This window comes from Mirounga leonina, unplaced genomic scaffold, assembly GCF_011800145.1.
Source record: "Mirounga leonina isolate KUSES-001 unplaced genomic scaffold, KU_Mleo_1.0 Mir_151, whole genome shotgun sequence".
Lineage (NCBI taxonomy): Eukaryota > Metazoa > Chordata > Mammalia > Carnivora > Phocidae > Mirounga > Mirounga leonina.
This window is the reverse complement of record NW_023270377.1, coordinates 11,102,421-11,119,374: the sequence shown is the minus strand read 5'-3', so window position 1 is coordinate 11,119,374 and position 16,954 is coordinate 11,102,421. Positions and strand designations below refer to the sequence as shown.

Sequence of the window (16,954 nt, the reverse complement as noted above, 5' to 3'; positions counted from 1 at the left end):
AGTCTGCTTCTCCCTCTCCCTCTGCCTGTGCTCTCTCTCTCTATCAAACAAATACATAAAATCTTAAAAAAAATGTTAACTACTGAAATCATCATAGGATGGATCCAAGTTCATTTCCTCTACAGCATCCTTATCATGGGATCCTTCAGAGTCTATTAATCTTAAATGAATGGTGAAGGCCTCTTAGACCTGCTAGACTCAAAACATTTTAGGACAAGAAAAAAAAAAAAAAAAAAAACCTGGAGTTAACGATTATAAATCCCACTCACTGCCTTACACGAGATGGATGGAACTTTCTTACCGATTTGTTCCCAAATGTACCAGAGACCTCTGATTGCCCCCTTCTTTGTCAGAGCCAGTAATGTGCATGCTTGCTGTCGTCCAGAAAAACAAAAACGGGTGGCTGATTTAGATGTCTAGACTAGTGGTGTCTCCCTGGACAGGGCTTGAAAGATAGGAAGTGGCATCTCCAGTGAGATTTCTGCGATACCCAAGTGGGGCGACAGCGGCTCTGGGTGGGGAAGAAGGGGCCACCGCGAGCACAGCGCATGGGTGTCATTCCCCTTTACTGGAGGGCATGCTGCCAAGGCTCACGGTCAGTTGCTTAAGGCAGACACGGGATGGAGGGGCCCTGCGAAGAGCAGTTCATGGAGTCTGTCTGGCTCAGTCAGCCACACTTGGTCAGCTCTTTTCACACACAAAAACGTTCGCCTCAGGCTATTGGCTGGGCAAAGGATCAATAATCATAATGCAGAATCAACAGACCTGCTCAGTAGAGTGTTAACCAGCTTTGAATGCTGCCAACTTCCCCTTACCCTAAACTAGGCCAGGCTGGGCGTGGGGGAGGAGAGGCTAGGGGACAGGCAGGAAACTAGAATATGTCACCCCAAATATGTCTCTCTGACATAAAAATTATTTTGAACTGAAAGCAACAATGAAGCAGTAAATGCAGAGGAGGCTTTTTATTTTGTTGCATTTTTTTTTTAAAGATTTTATTTATTTATTTGAGAGAGAGAGAATGAGAGACAGAGAGCATGAGAGGGAGGAAGGTCAGAGGGAGAAGCAGACTCCCTGCCGAGCAGGGAGCCCGATGCGGGACTTGATCCCGGGACTCCAGGATCATGACCTGAGCCGAAGGCAGTCGTTTAACCAACTGAGCCACCCAGGCGCCCCTGTTGCATATTTTTAAAGGGGCATATTTTTCAACTTCTCGGAGGGTTTAAAATTTTCCAAAAAAAACCTTTTCAGTCCAAGCAACTAACAACTAATTAGCCTGGTGTTAATTTTAACTTGTATTAAAATAACCAAGGCTTTTAGTTTCATTTTTTTGCCACTTCATCGATAGTTGTGCATAATTCATGCGTAAAGAAAATATCCCAGTCACAGTAGAGCAAAACAATAGCAATATGATTCATATGTCTTGAAATTCCAGGTCCAAATTGGCTGTAAAAAAATTACCAGTTTTCCATCTACCCATTGATCTATTTAATCAATCCACAAGCATTGGTTGAGGATATATTATACATCAGGGTTACTGATGTGAATTAGACTAAAATTCCTTCCCTCCTAGGGCTTACAGGCACCAGGGAAAATATACATTAAACATAGGAGCAAATAAGAAAGAGGACCTGATGTCATTTGGGGGCGAACATTTGTTCAAGCTAACATTGAAAGATTCTCAGTAACGAACAGCAAACATGGCTTTTACTCCAAGAAATAAAATAAGGCCTGTCTCATGACCTCCATGTACCTTCTCAGAGGTTAGAGGATTGGTAATTTACTTCCTCTTACCCGTGGTCCTGAGAGTCTCAGAGAGTGCTGTGTTGTGTCTGGGAGGCAGAAGGGTCAGAGATGCTCATTGTCCACTTGAAACCGTGGCCCGCCACCACCACGTGAACTCGAGCATTGGGTCCTCGCGTGGGTGGCACTTCCTTGCCCAATATCTAGTGCTCTTGGGTGTAGGACTCAGACTCCTTTCTGAAGCCCCGCTGCCCCCTCCAAATGCTGTGTGGGAGCAGCGTGCTTGTCCCTCCAACCCTTGGGGCCAACTGTCAGCAGGTACTTAAACCAGAAACAAAAACTACGGCTCTTGTCTTCAGGCAGCTTTTGCTTTCCCAAAAGTGAGGGACAGAAAAGCCTGGTTACTTGCTTGGGATGACAGGAAAAAAGACATCGCAAACAAAAACAGATGTGCAAATTAGTGTGTCAAATGATCTAGTGTTCGGAAACATTTAGAGGATTAGCTCTAGCTTGCAGACTCAGATTTTGGGTGATAGCTTAGACTAGTGGAATCAGAATCACCCAGAGGGCCCATTAAAACAGAATACTGAGACCCACCCCCAGGGTTTGTGATTTAGTGTGTCTGGGGTGGGCCGATAGTTTGCATTTCTGACAAGTTTACAGGTGACGTGGATGCTGCTGATCAGGGGATCCCCACTTTGAGAACTATTGCTTTAGTAGAGTATGTGTGAATATGTGATTGAAATGAACATAAAAGTTGAAAAATCTAGAAAGACAAGATTAAATATATTATGTCAAGGTATGACTTAATGACCCCAAACATCTAGGAGGAAAATCAGAAAAATCTAGTCTTCTAAAAAGTATCAAATATCCAATACTTGGAAAGAATATAGATTTTCCTTTTCAGTCAATCACTTTCCATTCATACAAATTGTGAGGTATGTACAAACGCGGTGTTTGAAAATTACTATACACTTCCCTTCCTTGAAAGGTGGCATAGCCTAGTGCTCTAGGCTAAGAAAATATATTTAATTAAAGATATTTTTGCTTGAGCATTTTATTTTAATTGAACAAATAGGATCCTCCATTTTGGAAATGTCTGAAGCAATTTCTCTTTTATTTTTTCTACCAACCAGCCAGCACAGGTCCTAGACTTGCCCTGCCTTTGCTGTCAATTAATATTCTTTTCCTGTGGAAAGCAAACTCATTCTCAGTTAATATTAACCTGAAGAAAAGAATTTAAAAGGTAAATACATAAACATAGAACATGTGTCAAAACACATTTTAAATTCAGTATTTTCAACTACCTCTTTGGTCCTCTGCTGGCAGAGAAATCTTTAAAAATCAACCTTCACTAGAGTTGGCCTGTCCATAGGTTCTAAAATGTGTCAGAGTAACTGAGACAGGATAAGAGTTCTCAAGCTCACAGCTGAATTTTTGTTTTTGCTTTATACCAAGAATATGTCACTACATTAGTGAATTAGTTTGTTCTCCTTAAAGACACATAGTGGGTATTGATCATCTTTTCTCAGTCTTGAACATCATTTCAGGAAAAGAAAACCTTTGAATCACTTATAGAAGATATGACCAGTTAGGGGCGCCTGGGTGGCTCAGTCGTTGAGCGTCTGCCTTCAGCTCAGGTCATGTTCCCAGGGTCCTGGGATCGAGCCCCGCATCGGGCTCCCTGCTCTGCGGGAAGCCTGCTTCTCCCTCTCCCACTCCCCCTGCTTGTGTTCCCTCTCTCGCTCTATCTCTCTCTGTCAAATAAATAAAATCTTTAAAAAAAAAAAAAGAAAATATGACCAGTTAATATACACATACGCACATATTATATATATGATATACATATTTACATATATAATATACATATTATATATATTATGTTAAATCTAAGTTGCCAACATTAGACCACTTTCTGCTTACGGTTATGGCAATTTCATATGGTACAACTACACGTTATCCTGAAAAAAGGAAAGATGACTTCGCCTTTTCCATAAATAACTTAGAATTCCCAAATACAATAAAAATGATGCACACTCACCGGACAGTTCTCTTACGTGCAACATCTTTTCACTTCTCGGCTCTGTTTCTCTTGATTTATTATTGCCCCAGTATAGCATGGCTCCTAATAAACGGTGTTTAACGCTCAAAGAACAGAAAAATATGTTTGCTTTTGCCCTGCCAGCCAGGATTTATTAAGCTGTTTGTTTGGGTTTTTTTTTAAGATTTTATTTATTTATTTGACAGAGAGAGAGCACAAGCAGGGGGAGCAGCAGAGGGAGAGGGAGAAGCAGGCTCCCCGCCGAGCAGGGAGCCTGATGTGGGGCTGGATCCCAGGACCCTGGGACCACGACCTGAGCCGAAGGCAGACGCTTAACCGACTGAGCCACCCAGGCGCCCCTATTAAGCTGTTTTTAAACAAAACTCTTTCTTTTTCCCTTTTCCTAGGGTTGTGTCTGTAAAGACAAAGGCCCGTGCTTCTGTGATGGGATCAAAGGGGAGAAGGTAAAAAAAAATCTTAATATTGCTTCTTTCTTCTGTAGAGCTCATCCAGGAATTTGTTCTTATCAGAAAGACCCGCAGTGTGTTATTCCATTCCCCAATCCAATTTTAAAGAAATTGTATATAAACATTAACCAAAGAAAAGGAACAAAACAAAAACAAAAAACCTTCTGGTAAGTTTCAGACAACTTGTGTAAATACCGTCAGTTAAAATGTAACTCTTTCGGTCTGTAAAGAAAAAGGAGCAAGTTGGCAAAAAAGAAAGCTTATCAGAATGCCTCTCTATGTAGAAATGTGGATAAACACGGGAGAACGGAAAACAACTGGATTCACTCACTTTGACGCGGGCATTGAAATCCCAAGACCTCAAGGCCTGCAGCACTGGTGCGGGCGCGCCCCCTGGCGAAAGAATCCTGCAATAGCCCCCTGGCTGAGGCCAAAATGCAGCACCTGAAGTACTCCCGGTGTCCCCCGCTTTCTGAAAGCTCGCCTTGCGCCACTCCGCTCTTAGGAAAGACCCACGTTGCCATTCGTTTTGCTAACCAAAAGAAATCCAAAGAGGATTTTGCTTCTATGAAAACAACAACAACAAACAAACATTACCATACCAACGTAGGTTTTTCATAAAAGCAAAGTGGTGTAATTCAAACTTTCAGAAAGCGGGGATTTTACACCATTTTACACCATTTCAATATTTAGGAAAAGTTTCGTAGGAACTCTGTGCCTTCAGATAGCGGGGCAAACCTGTAGCTCCATTACAGAATTCAAGAAAAAAAAAGAACGCCACGAAATCTCATTAATTCGCTCCATTAACTTGCAATTTGTGATAATTAAGACAGAGGCCGAACTAAAGTTTTTTCTTTGTTTATCAGACCCTTTCCTCAGGGACGCTAATGAATTGCTTAACAATGTTGAAGAGTGACTAAAAATATTTTTAGAATGTATTTTTAGCTCTTTAGATAAAATAATCTGCATATAATTTATATACTAACTATATAATAATTACTCTGTTTATTTTCAGTTATTCTATAATTAACACGGACTTTGATTTAGGTTTTTCCCTAAAGCTATGAATGTAGTATATTCAGATGCAGGTTGGAAAGCCGGGATTCATTTTTGCTCTCAAGAATTTATTGAGTCCCTACTATGTGCAAGATGCTATTCTAGGATGTGTGAGAGTAACTGAGTATTGAGAGAGGACTAGCATATTCTTTTGTCTCTCTTTTTATGGAATGTGTGTGCACATAACCATGTGAAATAGCTGACTTGATCTCTTTCTAAACTTCTTTAAAATTTAATTTACCAATTGTGTAATTAAATTGACTGAATCAACCAGTGACCTTTATTATTAAAGAGTGATCCCAGGACCCATGTTCACCAGAAAATTATTTGTTGGCAGAAACATGTCACTCATGGGGCCTAAATTATTTTCACTCGCTCGTTACTAGGGGCATTCTCATAATATCATCTCTTTCTAAAAAACAATTTAGCTCACCCTTTTGTTATGCCATTCTCGATATCTCCTGCATCTCCTACACAAAGAGCAGATTGAATTACTAATTCCTGTGTAATCAAGAAAGGGCTAAAACTGATAGCCTGCATGTTGTTCTTTTCAAGCTACAAAGCAATTATGCGCACCCCCAAACACATTCTTGTGCCTTAGCCTCACTCTCTCTCCATCCCCAAGCAAACACACTGCACCAATCTCAACTTTCTCACTGGCCTTCCCCCCTCCAGTACTTGATTCCCTCTCTCTTGATCTCTGCTCTGTGTAGTGCCACCATTTGGGGAAAAGTAGTTCCTACAAGACCAAAGGCAAACACTTTCAAGCCTATAGACAAATACTAAAAGCAGGTAGCTTTCCATTTACTGTTATACTTACTGCTGAGTGTCAATTTTGTTGTTCCAATGGAAGAAAAAGATATGTCAAATGTCCTCATTAAGTTGTAAAGAAAAGAAAGCAATGGTTGTGGATATGTTTATTGCTGGACAGTGCTATTCTGTGTGTTTCTTATCCTGTGTTGGTTTTTAACAGGGGGAGAAAGGCTTTCCTGGACCTGCTGGTTATCCAGGCCAGAAGGGATTCCCTGGTCCCGAAGGCTTGCCTGGACCACAGGGACCCAAGGTATGTCAGTTTATAAGCTTGGAACATCCCCAATTCACCTAACCTTCTTTATGCCTACCCCTAGGTTGCTGGGAACCTGGAGAGAATTCGGCATCTCAGCCAATTGGTGGGTGCCATGGTGAATTACTGCTCTCCAGGCTTAGCCAGGTCCTCTCTTATCCCAAGAGATTCAAATGCTCATCACCTTGAAGTTCCCTACTCAACTTCCTCCTCCTCCTCCCTGATCCAGATAGCTTCTATACCTGCCTGTTTTCTTTCGTCTTGCATGAAAGGGTGAGTTCTTTTGGCCTTTCATTCAGGACCTGTTCTTACCCCGGTGTCCTGGTCCTGAGATTCCCACCAGAACCATGCCTCTTGGCCATTCCTTTCTTTTTTGTTGTTAGCTTTTCTCTTTTAATCCTCAAGAATGCAAATGGCCCCCCATGCTTATATAAAATTTCCTCTGGCTATTTCAGGTCCTGTAAGCAAAGGATTGCCATCCTTTCCCTGTCTTCCCTTTCTCTGTCAAGATTTTAAACACAAACAAAGTAACTAACCAGGCTAACTGTAATTCATCTCCTATTCGCTCCTCAGCCGCCATAATTTTCCTTTGATCCCCCTGCCCTGAAAACGCTCCTGCAGAAATCACCCATGACTTTTGTGTCCTTCTGCTTTGTTTCACCATGTGGATCACTCTCCTTGAAACACTTGTCTCTCTTTGTTTCTGGAATCATCCCTCCTCCGATTCTCTTCTTTCATGGGTTCCTCTTTCTCAACTCATCACACATTTTTATCCTAAAGTCCGTGATACAACAAAGGGCTTTGTTCAAATAAATACCCTAGAGGATTTGCTAAAGAACTACATAACCACTAGATGTGCTGATGGTTCTTTCCTGCTGCGGACATTAGCTAGACTTAAGCCTGGGCTCTCACGCACTCACGTGGTTGTTCCCCTGACTGCAGGCCTCCAGCAAGCTATGAACGAATGAATAAGCTATGAAAGATCATTATAATTGATCCCCACAGAGTCTTTTTAAATTTCATAAATGTGTGAACTACTTACTTGGCCATCAAAGGCAACAGTTACTGCGAATTTCTTCTGTGTCAGGCATTGGGACGTTTACTGTTGACTCTCTCAGCTACTCTTCACGTTGAACCCCAGAAATCATGACTATGGTGACTCAGTCTCTCCGTTTTAGGGATGAGGAAACTGATGCTCAGAGCACTTAAGTAACTTATCCTGTGCTCCATGGTTAAAGGTGACAAAATCAGAGTTCAAATCTGGTTTTATATGATGCCAGAATCAAACTCCCACAACCAAAGAAACTAAACCCACACCTACAGTTTCTAAGTAAACAAGCAACATGTTGTGGTATTCCAGGAATTCTACCATTTCGTGTCTGTCTGATTCATGTATGTGTAGTTTCTCCATTTCTCTTTCTTCTGACCCTAATTTTGAAAAAAAAAAAAATCATTCAGATTCTGGACATTTAGTGTCTGAATTCGGACCCATTCAGTGTCTGACCATCCCACTGCCTTATTGCAGGGCGTGGCCTAGGATAGTCCCGCTTTTCACTAATAAAATGAATTTGCCACTTCAACTCTGGGCTTGGATCAACTCATGTCAACTCCTTCCTTTTTGTTTTGTTCTTTACTCCCATTCCTCTCGTTATGCTGGCATTTCTTTAGAGAAGCCAACAATCAATTAAAATAATCATTGCAAACATATGGTGCTTATGATGGGTTATGTGATGTGGAGGTATTCCATAAAGTTAATCCAGAAAATTTGGGGGCCATGTTGTCATGGAGTTTGTATACGACAGTGTACTTTATAGATGTGGCTACAAAAGATAATTTGATCCAAGGCAGACAATTATTGCATATTAAAACCTGACCGGGCACCTGGGTGGCTCAGTCATTAAGCGTCTGCCTTCGGCTCAGGTCATGATCCCAGGGTTCTGGGATTGAGCCCCGCATTGGGCTCCCTGCTCAGTGGGAAGCCTGCTTCTCCCTCTCCCACTCCCCCTGCTTGTGTTCTGCTCTCGCTCTCTCTCTCTCTGTCAAATAAATAAATAAAATCTTAAAAAAAAAAAAAAAAAACCTGACCAAAAAGATTTTTAAGTGGGATCGAGCCCCGCATCAGGCTCCCTGCTCAGCGGGGAGCCTGCTTCTCCCTCTCCCACTTCCCCTGCTTGTGTTCCCTCTCTCGCTGTGTCTCTCTCTGTCACACAAATAAATAAAATACTAAAAAAAAAAAAAACCTGACCAAAAATATTTTTCAGGTTTAAAAATTTCCTCTCTTAATTTTAAATATTGTATGCATGAAAAGAATTACAATTTTGGGGTCTTGTGCATAACACAAATAGCATCCTGCAGAGAAGGAGAACATGGGCACGCGCCCAGGCATTCCACCTCAGTCAGCGAAGGCCAACTGTGGCCTTGACCATCCAATCTCAGAAGACTCTGTAACAACCCTTTTCTCAAAAAAAAAATCAAAAATACCAAAACATACTGAAACTCCCAGGAATGATAAAAACGGCTTTTGGACAATAGAACTTTCACAGCAAGTGGCCTGGTTCAAAAAGTCTCCATTTAAGGTTATTCTCTAAGAAACAGGGCCTCTCAACCATATTCATCATATGCCCGAAGCAAGTGTATCTCTGGTTCAGGCAGTTCTTACTTGGCTATTTATTTATTTGTGCATGCCAGGCCCATTTTGTTAATAAAGTCTTTCTCATGCACAGAAATATTGGCTGCCATTCTCATCCCCCATTGTAATTGTATCATCATCCTTATCAGACCTCTGCAGCTGTCTGGCTAATGTGGGGTTTTTACAGCAGCTCTTCTCAGACATTAATGTGAACAAGAGTTATTTTCTAATCTGGTGAAAATGTAGATTCAGAATCAATCCGTCTGAGAGGTGGGGGTGGGCCTGAGAGCCTGCGTTCCTCACAAGCTCCCAGGTGATGTTAATCCTGCAGGACCCTGGACCCCACGTTGAGCAGCGGGGCTTTGAACGAATTTCTGTTGGTCCTTTCTGATAAATGTTTTAGCTTCAATTAAGCAAACAAGCAATTTCACTGTGTTAACACTGAAATAATCACAAGAACAAAACAGTTTGGCGTGTGAATAGAATGGGGACTTTTAATTTATGGTTTCTTAGTGCCAAATAATTTCCAGTGCCTTTTTTTTTTCTTGGATCCAGGGCTCACCAGGACTCCCAGGACTCACTGGTCCCAAAGGTGTGAGGGTTAGTAGTCCAACTGGTCCATCCTGATTGTTTGATGAAAATTCTTCTTTAAAAAATAAGAACTCTGCACTGTAAAAGTTATACAAATGTCACAAAGGAGTACATTCTGTACGATACACTCTATAGATGAAGTTCAAGAACAGGTAAAAGTAATCTGTCATGGCAGAAAACAGCGGTTATTCTGTTGGGGGTGGGTATTAATGGACTGGGACAGGGTGTGAGAGAACCATGGGAGGTGGAGATGTTCCCTGTTTGGATGGGATGGTGGTGATACCAATATGTACATGTACACATATGCAAACATTCCTTAAACTGTTTGCAGAAGCTTGGGGTACTCTACTCTATGCAAATTATACCTTAAAAGTCCACCCAAAAAAGGCAAAAATAATCATCTCTTTTTAAATATTGCACTGTATGTTAACTAAAATTTAAATAAAAATTTCAAAAAAGAAGTTTGATAAATGTAAGATTTTGAAAAGTTTGTCAAACCTTTTTTGTTGTTGTTTTGTTTTGTTTTCCAAATAGTGTTTAGCCATTCCTAATTAGAGTTGCAGGATGGGGTTATCAGAATGGTAAATACTTTTATGTTTATAGGTTGAAACACTTTTAAGTGTTTTTCTTGTCACCTTCCCCTTTTCTACGTCTGTAGGGAATAACTGGATTGCCGGGATTTTCAGGTCCTCCTGGACTTCCAGTAAGTAATGGGGAAAATGTGTAAATTTTAAAAAATAAAAAGAAAGCTCATTTTAATAAAGAGGTTAAAGCAAGAGCACAAAGAAATAGGTACTGAGACATGTGCTACATGATGAAAATGTTACAGTAGAATCACATAATATATTAGAGTGTGGATTTGTAGGACACACAGGTCCAGTTGGATTTCCTAAAATCCAAGCAGAACAGAATGGAATAGAATGGAATGGGACAGAATGGGACTTGACAGTATGAGATGGGATAGAATGGGATGGGATGGAATGGACTAGAATGAATGGGATAGGATAGGATAGAATAGAATAGAATAGAATAGAATAGAATAGAATAGATGGAATAGATTAACTCTATTTAATAGTGTAGAATAATAAAATAATAGTTACCTTGTGTATACATCCTTCTTCTTTTTCCTTTCCTTTCTTCCTGTTTAAAACAGCATGTTAAGGGACTTCATTTTATATAGAAAGGTCTTCTGTTTTATCTAAAATATCTGTATCTCACTTGATAATTTTGGGTTTTGATTAGCCCATTTTATTTGCTATAATTTTTATTTAAATTATCTAAAATAACTAAATATACTATTTAACTATTTAATAGCCATTTGTATTTAAATAAGTATCTCAATTAGGCCATCTCTTCCCTCGCCTTGGGTCCTTCATGATGGCTACTTGTTCCCGGGGCCCGGGTGGTGATGCCACCTCTCTGAGACTTGCTCTGTTTTCAGGGCATCCCGGGCCATCCTGGGCCTTATGGACCTGCTGGTGTCCCAGGATGCAGTGGGCCTAAGGTATGTACTTCTCACACAGGAGATGGTTAGGAAACATTTTGCAGAATGAATCAATCAAGGGGAAGGAGGAAAGAGAAGGCACAGACTTTCCTTGAGAGACTTTTTTAGCCAGAACCATTGGTATGTGTCTTCAGGACAGAAACATGATGGTCTTCTTTCTTCTTATGGCTTGGTTTCTGATTGTCTTTTGAGGACATTCTCTCATGTTCTTCCACAGAAGGACAACTGGGGGCTCACCCTTCACCTAAGGTTGTGAGTGTATGTAAATCAGAAACGAAAGCTTGGAATGCAAAATTGGTCTTTTGAGAAAAGTGACTGAGCTTTCCAGTGTTCACTCGTGCCATTTGTTTGGTGACAGCACCCTCCTTTCCCCCAGAATGGTGGCCATGAAAGAACTAATTACTCAAGTTTCAAGGAAACAGCAATTAAAAAGTTCTTGGCACAATTATACTTTTGCCGTTTATGCACAATTTGAGAAACAGTAGATTCTAATCCTGTTTTCAATTAAGATAATGGTTGTCTGGCCTTCAGCCTCATGACCCAGTAGCCATAAGGAATTTGGGTTACTTAGTCTAGATTTACCACTGCAGGGCTGGGAGAAACAGGGAAAATATCTCAATAGGCTGTTCTAGAACAACTAAAAAGAGTAACAAGCTTTGTATGCCTTCCAGGGTGAGCAAGGGTTTCCAGGCCTTCCGGGGACACCAGGCTACCCGGGGATCCCAGTAGGTATCCATCTCTAACTCTGTATAAAGTACAAACAAGAGTCATTTACAGAATGGCTGGGTGCTGACATCCATCATGACTTTGCGGAAGTCGGGGGCCGCCGGTAGTAGACATTCAGCGCATGGGTGGGGGGATGAATGAATAAATGCATTTTGAGTTCAGGTTTGTGCTTCGAGGTTTTATTTCGCTTTTGAGACATCCAAGCAGAGATGAGTGATAGGCAGCTGGATTCACTTAGAGGAGAGGCCCCAGATGGTGGTGACACAAGGAGCGAGAGAAGGAGGGGAAAAGACCCTCAGAACAGACAAGCCCCAGCACAGGATGGCTGGGTCAAGGAGAATACACCTGTAAAGAGGAGGGGCCTCGTGGTAGAAAGAAGACCAAGAGGAGTATATTATGGAAGCCCAGGAAAGATGTTTTTGAGTAGAGGGAGTGGCTGACAGCTGACTAATGCTGCTGAGACGTCCAGTAAGATCTGAGGTCTTGTCATTGATTCTAGCAACGTCACCGTCATTGCAAGCCTTAGGAAGGGATATTTCCAGCATGGATGGAGGCAGGAGGCAGGTGGGGCACTGAGGAATGAACAGAATGGGAAGATTGCAGATGACATGAAAGAGAGACTGGTGGGGGGAGATTTTGTTTGTTTAAATGAAAGAAACTCGAGCATGTTTAAAAACCAGTGGGAATATATGTGCAATGGAATACTACTCAGCCATCAAAAAAAAATGAAATCTTGCCATTTGCAATGACATGGATGGAACTAGAGGGCATTATGCTAAGCGAAATAAGTCAATCAGAGAAAGACAATGATCGTATGATTTCACTCATATGTGGAATTTAAGAAACAAAACAGAGGAGCATAGGGGAAGGGAGGGAAAAAGAAAACAAGATGAAATCAGAGAGGGAGACAAACCATAAGAGACTCCTAATCATAGAAAACAAATTGAGGGTTGCTGGAGGGGAGGTGGTGGAGGGATGGGGTCACTGGGTGATGGACATTAAGGAGGGTACATGATGTAATGAGCACTGTGTGTTATATAAGACTGATGAATCACTGAACTCTACCTCTGAAACTAATAATACATTGTATATTGATTAATTGAATTTCAATAAAAAATTTTAAAAAACGGTGGGAAGTAGACAGTGGGAGAGGGGGCAGAACAGCAGCAAGGACCAAGCAGTGATGTTAAGTATTTGGTTTCCTTTTTATAGGGTGCTGTTGGTTTGAAAGGAGAAAAGGTAAGTCACGTGTGGCATATTATTATTGAAAATCTCTAAGTGGACATATGAAAAGATTTCTATTAAATAATGAGGTATAAGAAATTACAAATTAGGCTTCATAATTAATTCAGAAACCAATTAATAATTGGGACATGATATTTATTCCTATTCAACAACTTCTTTTAGCTCTTGTCATAAATATCTCTTAAGGAATACAATGTTTGTAAAATCCTTTTAGGGAATAGAGTCTAGGGGAAGAGAACTAACCTCAGCCTGGCGGCACCACCTTCTAGATCAAGAGTTGCCACTAATTTTGGTATCTTGAGGAATGGTTTCTCATCTTTGTGTCTTTCTTCCTTCCACAGTAAACTGTCAATTTTAGGAGATAGGAAAATCTTTTATTTCTTCAAAATGGAGTAACTACACAATCCTAAATCATTTCCCCAAGTATATATCCTGAAAAGCACTTTTATCCTTGAAGCAGTAGGACCTTGAAGAAGCATTTAAAGGAGTTTTGAAAATATAACATTAACTATGTTTAATGAAGTTCTTCATTTTCAAGGGTGCTCCTGCTGCAGAAGGTATAGAACTTGATGGAAGAGGTGACCCCGGGTTGCCAGGAGCTCCGGGATTCCAGGTATTGCACGTCAGAGAAGGTCTCATTATTCTCAGTCCTCTGGCTCTGACTCTGGCTCTCTGTCTGTCTGTCCCTCTCCTTTTTCTCCTCTCTGTCTCTGTGGACTCTGTCTTTATCTGTCTCTCCTCTTTCTCTTTTCCCCCAAATCTCTTTCTCACTCTCTTAGGAACATTTTTATGGTTTGTTTTCTGTTTTCTTTTTTGTTTCATTTTCTTTTTTTATTGAGGTATTATTGACATATGACATTATATTCATTTCAGATGTGCAAGGTAATGATGAGATATTTGTACATATTGTGGAATGATCCCCACAATAAGTCTAGTTAACCTCCGTAACCACAGTGACAAATACTCTTTTTTTTTGTGATGAGAACTTTACTTTCTTAGCAACCTTCAAATCTGGAGTACGGTATTGTTAGCTGTAGTCACTATGCTGTACCTTACACCCCCAAGAGTTATTTATTTATAACGGGAGGTTTCTACCTTTTGACCCCCTTTACCCATTTTGCCCTCCCTTCAACCCCACCTCTGACAACCACAAGAACATTTGAAGTAGACATTCATATTTCTTCTGTTGGCATTGACTTCATTTCATTCTAAAACATTCACCTCATAAGAAACCCCATGAAACTAATATAAAAGGATGATTTTGTGCTTAAGTCTTTTAATCTCTTCTTAAATCTCGATTACCCAGGCTTTCCTAAACCTAAGGAGGAATCTTCAAGGAATAGTTATGCTCCACTTATTCTGTATTTGTTGAAATCAAGGATAGGTTTATATCATACATTGAATATCATTTAAAACTATAATGTTAAATAACAGCCCTGTTTCAAATTTTGCATGACAGTAAGTAACTGGGTTTTATTTAAATGCATCTTTCTCCTGTTGAGTGGTTTACCTTCTGATCTATATGTATGTAGATCTGAGTGTGATCCCTAATGGGTAGGAAGAGACACAGCTATTTGGGGGACTGTGTATGCTTTACTTTGGGATTCAAAAGGGTCTTTTGATAAACCTAAGGCACAGGTACTAACTTCAAGGTTAATTAACCAGAAATATCTTAACTTAGTTCAGAAGTGTATGTGGAAATTTCTGGAAATTTGTCTAAGTGAGCCAAAGAGTTTGAGTGTAGGTTGTCGAACTCCCTGATGGTGAGCCATGCCAACTGAAGGTGAGCCACAAAATGACACAACGATGCAGTTAGGAGCCTTTACTGACCTTTGAGGAAAGATGCAGAACATGATGGCTCTTCATTTTTCTTGCTTAGGAAACATTTATGGGGCCTGATGCTGGAGGAAAGGGATCCAGTAAGAAGAGATTAGCAGTGCATCTGGGACATTAATGTGCCCCTTAAATGTACATTGAGTGTTGGCTAGGTACTACCAAATGCTGCTGATGAAGATATAGCAGTAGGACATTCATCTATACAAGAAATATTTATTACATCCCAATTATGTGTCAGCAGCTGTCCTAGGCTCTAGAGATACCATGGTGCATAAATTAGCCAAAAAAGGGTTAAAAAAAAATTCTTGCCCTCATGGATCTGACATTCTAGTAGGGGAAAACAGAAAAGATATAAATTAGTAAGTGCATGGTGTGTTAAATAGTAAATTTCAAGGAGGAAAATAATGCAGGGGCAGGGGAGAGGAAGTGTCCAAGTTGGAAGGAGGGTTGTGGCTTTAGATTGGATGGAGGGAAAGGATGACATTTGAGTGAAAATAAGAAAAGGGAGAAGAAGTGAGTCATAAATATGTCTGGGGAAAGAGGTTCTAGGCATAAGGAGAGCAGGTGGAAGGCCCTACCAAAGGAGCATGCTTGGCTGAGAGAGACAGACAGGCAGACAGAGAGATAGACAGAAAAGCAAAATTTTAAAAATTTAAAAACCTCCTCTAAAATAAAGCTACTGCTCTGGTCATTCTCCTGGAAATGTTGCCATCAGGATATTCCTGGCTGCCTGTTATACATGGCAACACACTTTCAGGCATCTTGTTTTTTTCTTTTTTTGTAATTAACTGCAGCCATAAATGACAGGCGTCATGTTCCTCAGGTTTCATTAAAATATTGTAATGGATTTAATTAATGGACATTGTTCTTAGGTGAGAAGTAAATTCAAACTCACTCTATTCTCTTAAATTACAGGGTTTACCAGGACTTCCAGGCTTTCCAGGACCTGTTGGTCCACCTGGCCCTCCGGGATTCTCAGTGAGTATGAAGTCATCACTGCTATAGACCCTGTAACCTAATAAATTCATTATATCGAAAAACTTTACACAGAGTTTTCGGCTTGGCACATTTTCTGCTGTAATTTTAACTTGTGGCTTTTTTTTTTTTTTTTTTTTTTACTTGTGGCTTTTTCTAGGGCTTTCCAGGAACCATGGGACCTCCAGGACCTAAGGTAGATTACAGTTCATATATCACAGCAGCCAGAACACTGAGAACAAGTTAAAAGCCAAACCTGGTCTGATTGGACACGTGGTCACTGCCTGGCCCCTCTCTAGAAGCCACAGGATTCCCGGCAGGAAAGGGAACAGGACAGGCAGCTCTGTACCCCTCACTCTCTTCTCCCTGCACTTAGTAACTTGATTCCTGATAATTCAGTTATAAGGAGCTCCCTATTAAGAAAGGGCAAGTCCGTGGGGCGCCTGGGTGGCTCAGTTGGTTGGGCGACTGCCTTCGGCTCAGGTCATGATCCTGGAGTCCTGGGATCGAGTCCCGCATCAGGCTCTCTGCTCGGCGGGGAGTCTGCTTCTCCCTCTGGCCCTATCCCCTCTCATGCTCTCTCTATCTCATTGTATCTCTCAAATAAATAAATAAAATCTTTAAAAAAAAAAAAAGGGGGCAAGTCCATAGATTTCTCATTTCCGATAATCCTACTGATCATCCAACACTTTATCCTATAAAATTTGTGGTGGCCTGCTTCCCAACACCAACCTGATCTTGATGCTAGGAAATGAAGGGTGAATATTCATGTGCTTATTAAACAGAGTCCTGCATGTCTTTCTCATGAAAAGACCGATTGCTGGTGTTGGGGAGGAAAAACTTTTCTCTATCCTCTTAGGTTCCTGAGAGGGGACATGCATATGGAACTGAAAAAAGACTGATTAACAGGAGAAGAAGGTTTATTTCATATGCATGTGGGGGCCTCACAGAAATGAAATGAAAACCCCAGAGAGGCTGTCAGGCCCAGAGGCTTGTGTAACATTTTAACAAAGGGTGATACATTTGTGGAGGAGTGACAAGACAAAGGAAAGGGGTTTTGAGCTGGTAGGGGTAGTAAATT

The 16,954-nt window shown here is 40.9% G+C and overlaps 1 protein-coding gene and 1 long non-coding RNA gene across 2 annotated transcripts in view; one reads left to right on the top strand and one right to left on the bottom strand.

Moving 5' to 3' along the window:
* Window positions 1–16,954, top strand: part of COL4A3 (collagen type IV alpha 3 chain) — a 128,297-nt gene that overhangs the window by 59,252 nt on the left and 52,091 nt on the right. The window contains exons 2-11 of the mRNA XM_035006985.1: window positions 4,189–4,245; window positions 6,278–6,367; window positions 9,552–9,596; window positions 10,246–10,290; window positions 11,029–11,091; window positions 11,763–11,816; window positions 13,030–13,056; window positions 13,601–13,675; window positions 15,814–15,876; window positions 16,034–16,069. Of these exons, the coding sequence (XP_034862876.1) occupies window positions 4,189–4,245; window positions 6,278–6,367; window positions 9,552–9,596; window positions 10,246–10,290; window positions 11,029–11,091; window positions 11,763–11,816; window positions 13,030–13,056; window positions 13,601–13,675; window positions 15,814–15,876; window positions 16,034–16,069 (555 nt within the window). The remainder of the gene's footprint in view (window positions 1–4,188; window positions 4,246–6,277; window positions 6,368–9,551; window positions 9,597–10,245; window positions 10,291–11,028; window positions 11,092–11,762; window positions 11,817–13,029; window positions 13,057–13,600; window positions 13,676–15,813; window positions 15,877–16,033; window positions 16,070–16,954) is intronic.
* Window positions 13,233–16,954, bottom strand: part of LOC118011979 — a 62,928-nt gene continuing 59,206 nt past the window's right edge. The window contains exons 5-6 of the long non-coding RNA XR_004679581.1: window positions 14,893–14,963; window positions 13,233–13,407 (exon numbers count right to left, since the gene is read on the bottom strand). This is a non-coding gene — a long non-coding RNA (uncharacterized LOC118011979). The remainder of the gene's footprint in view (window positions 13,408–14,892; window positions 14,964–16,954) is intronic.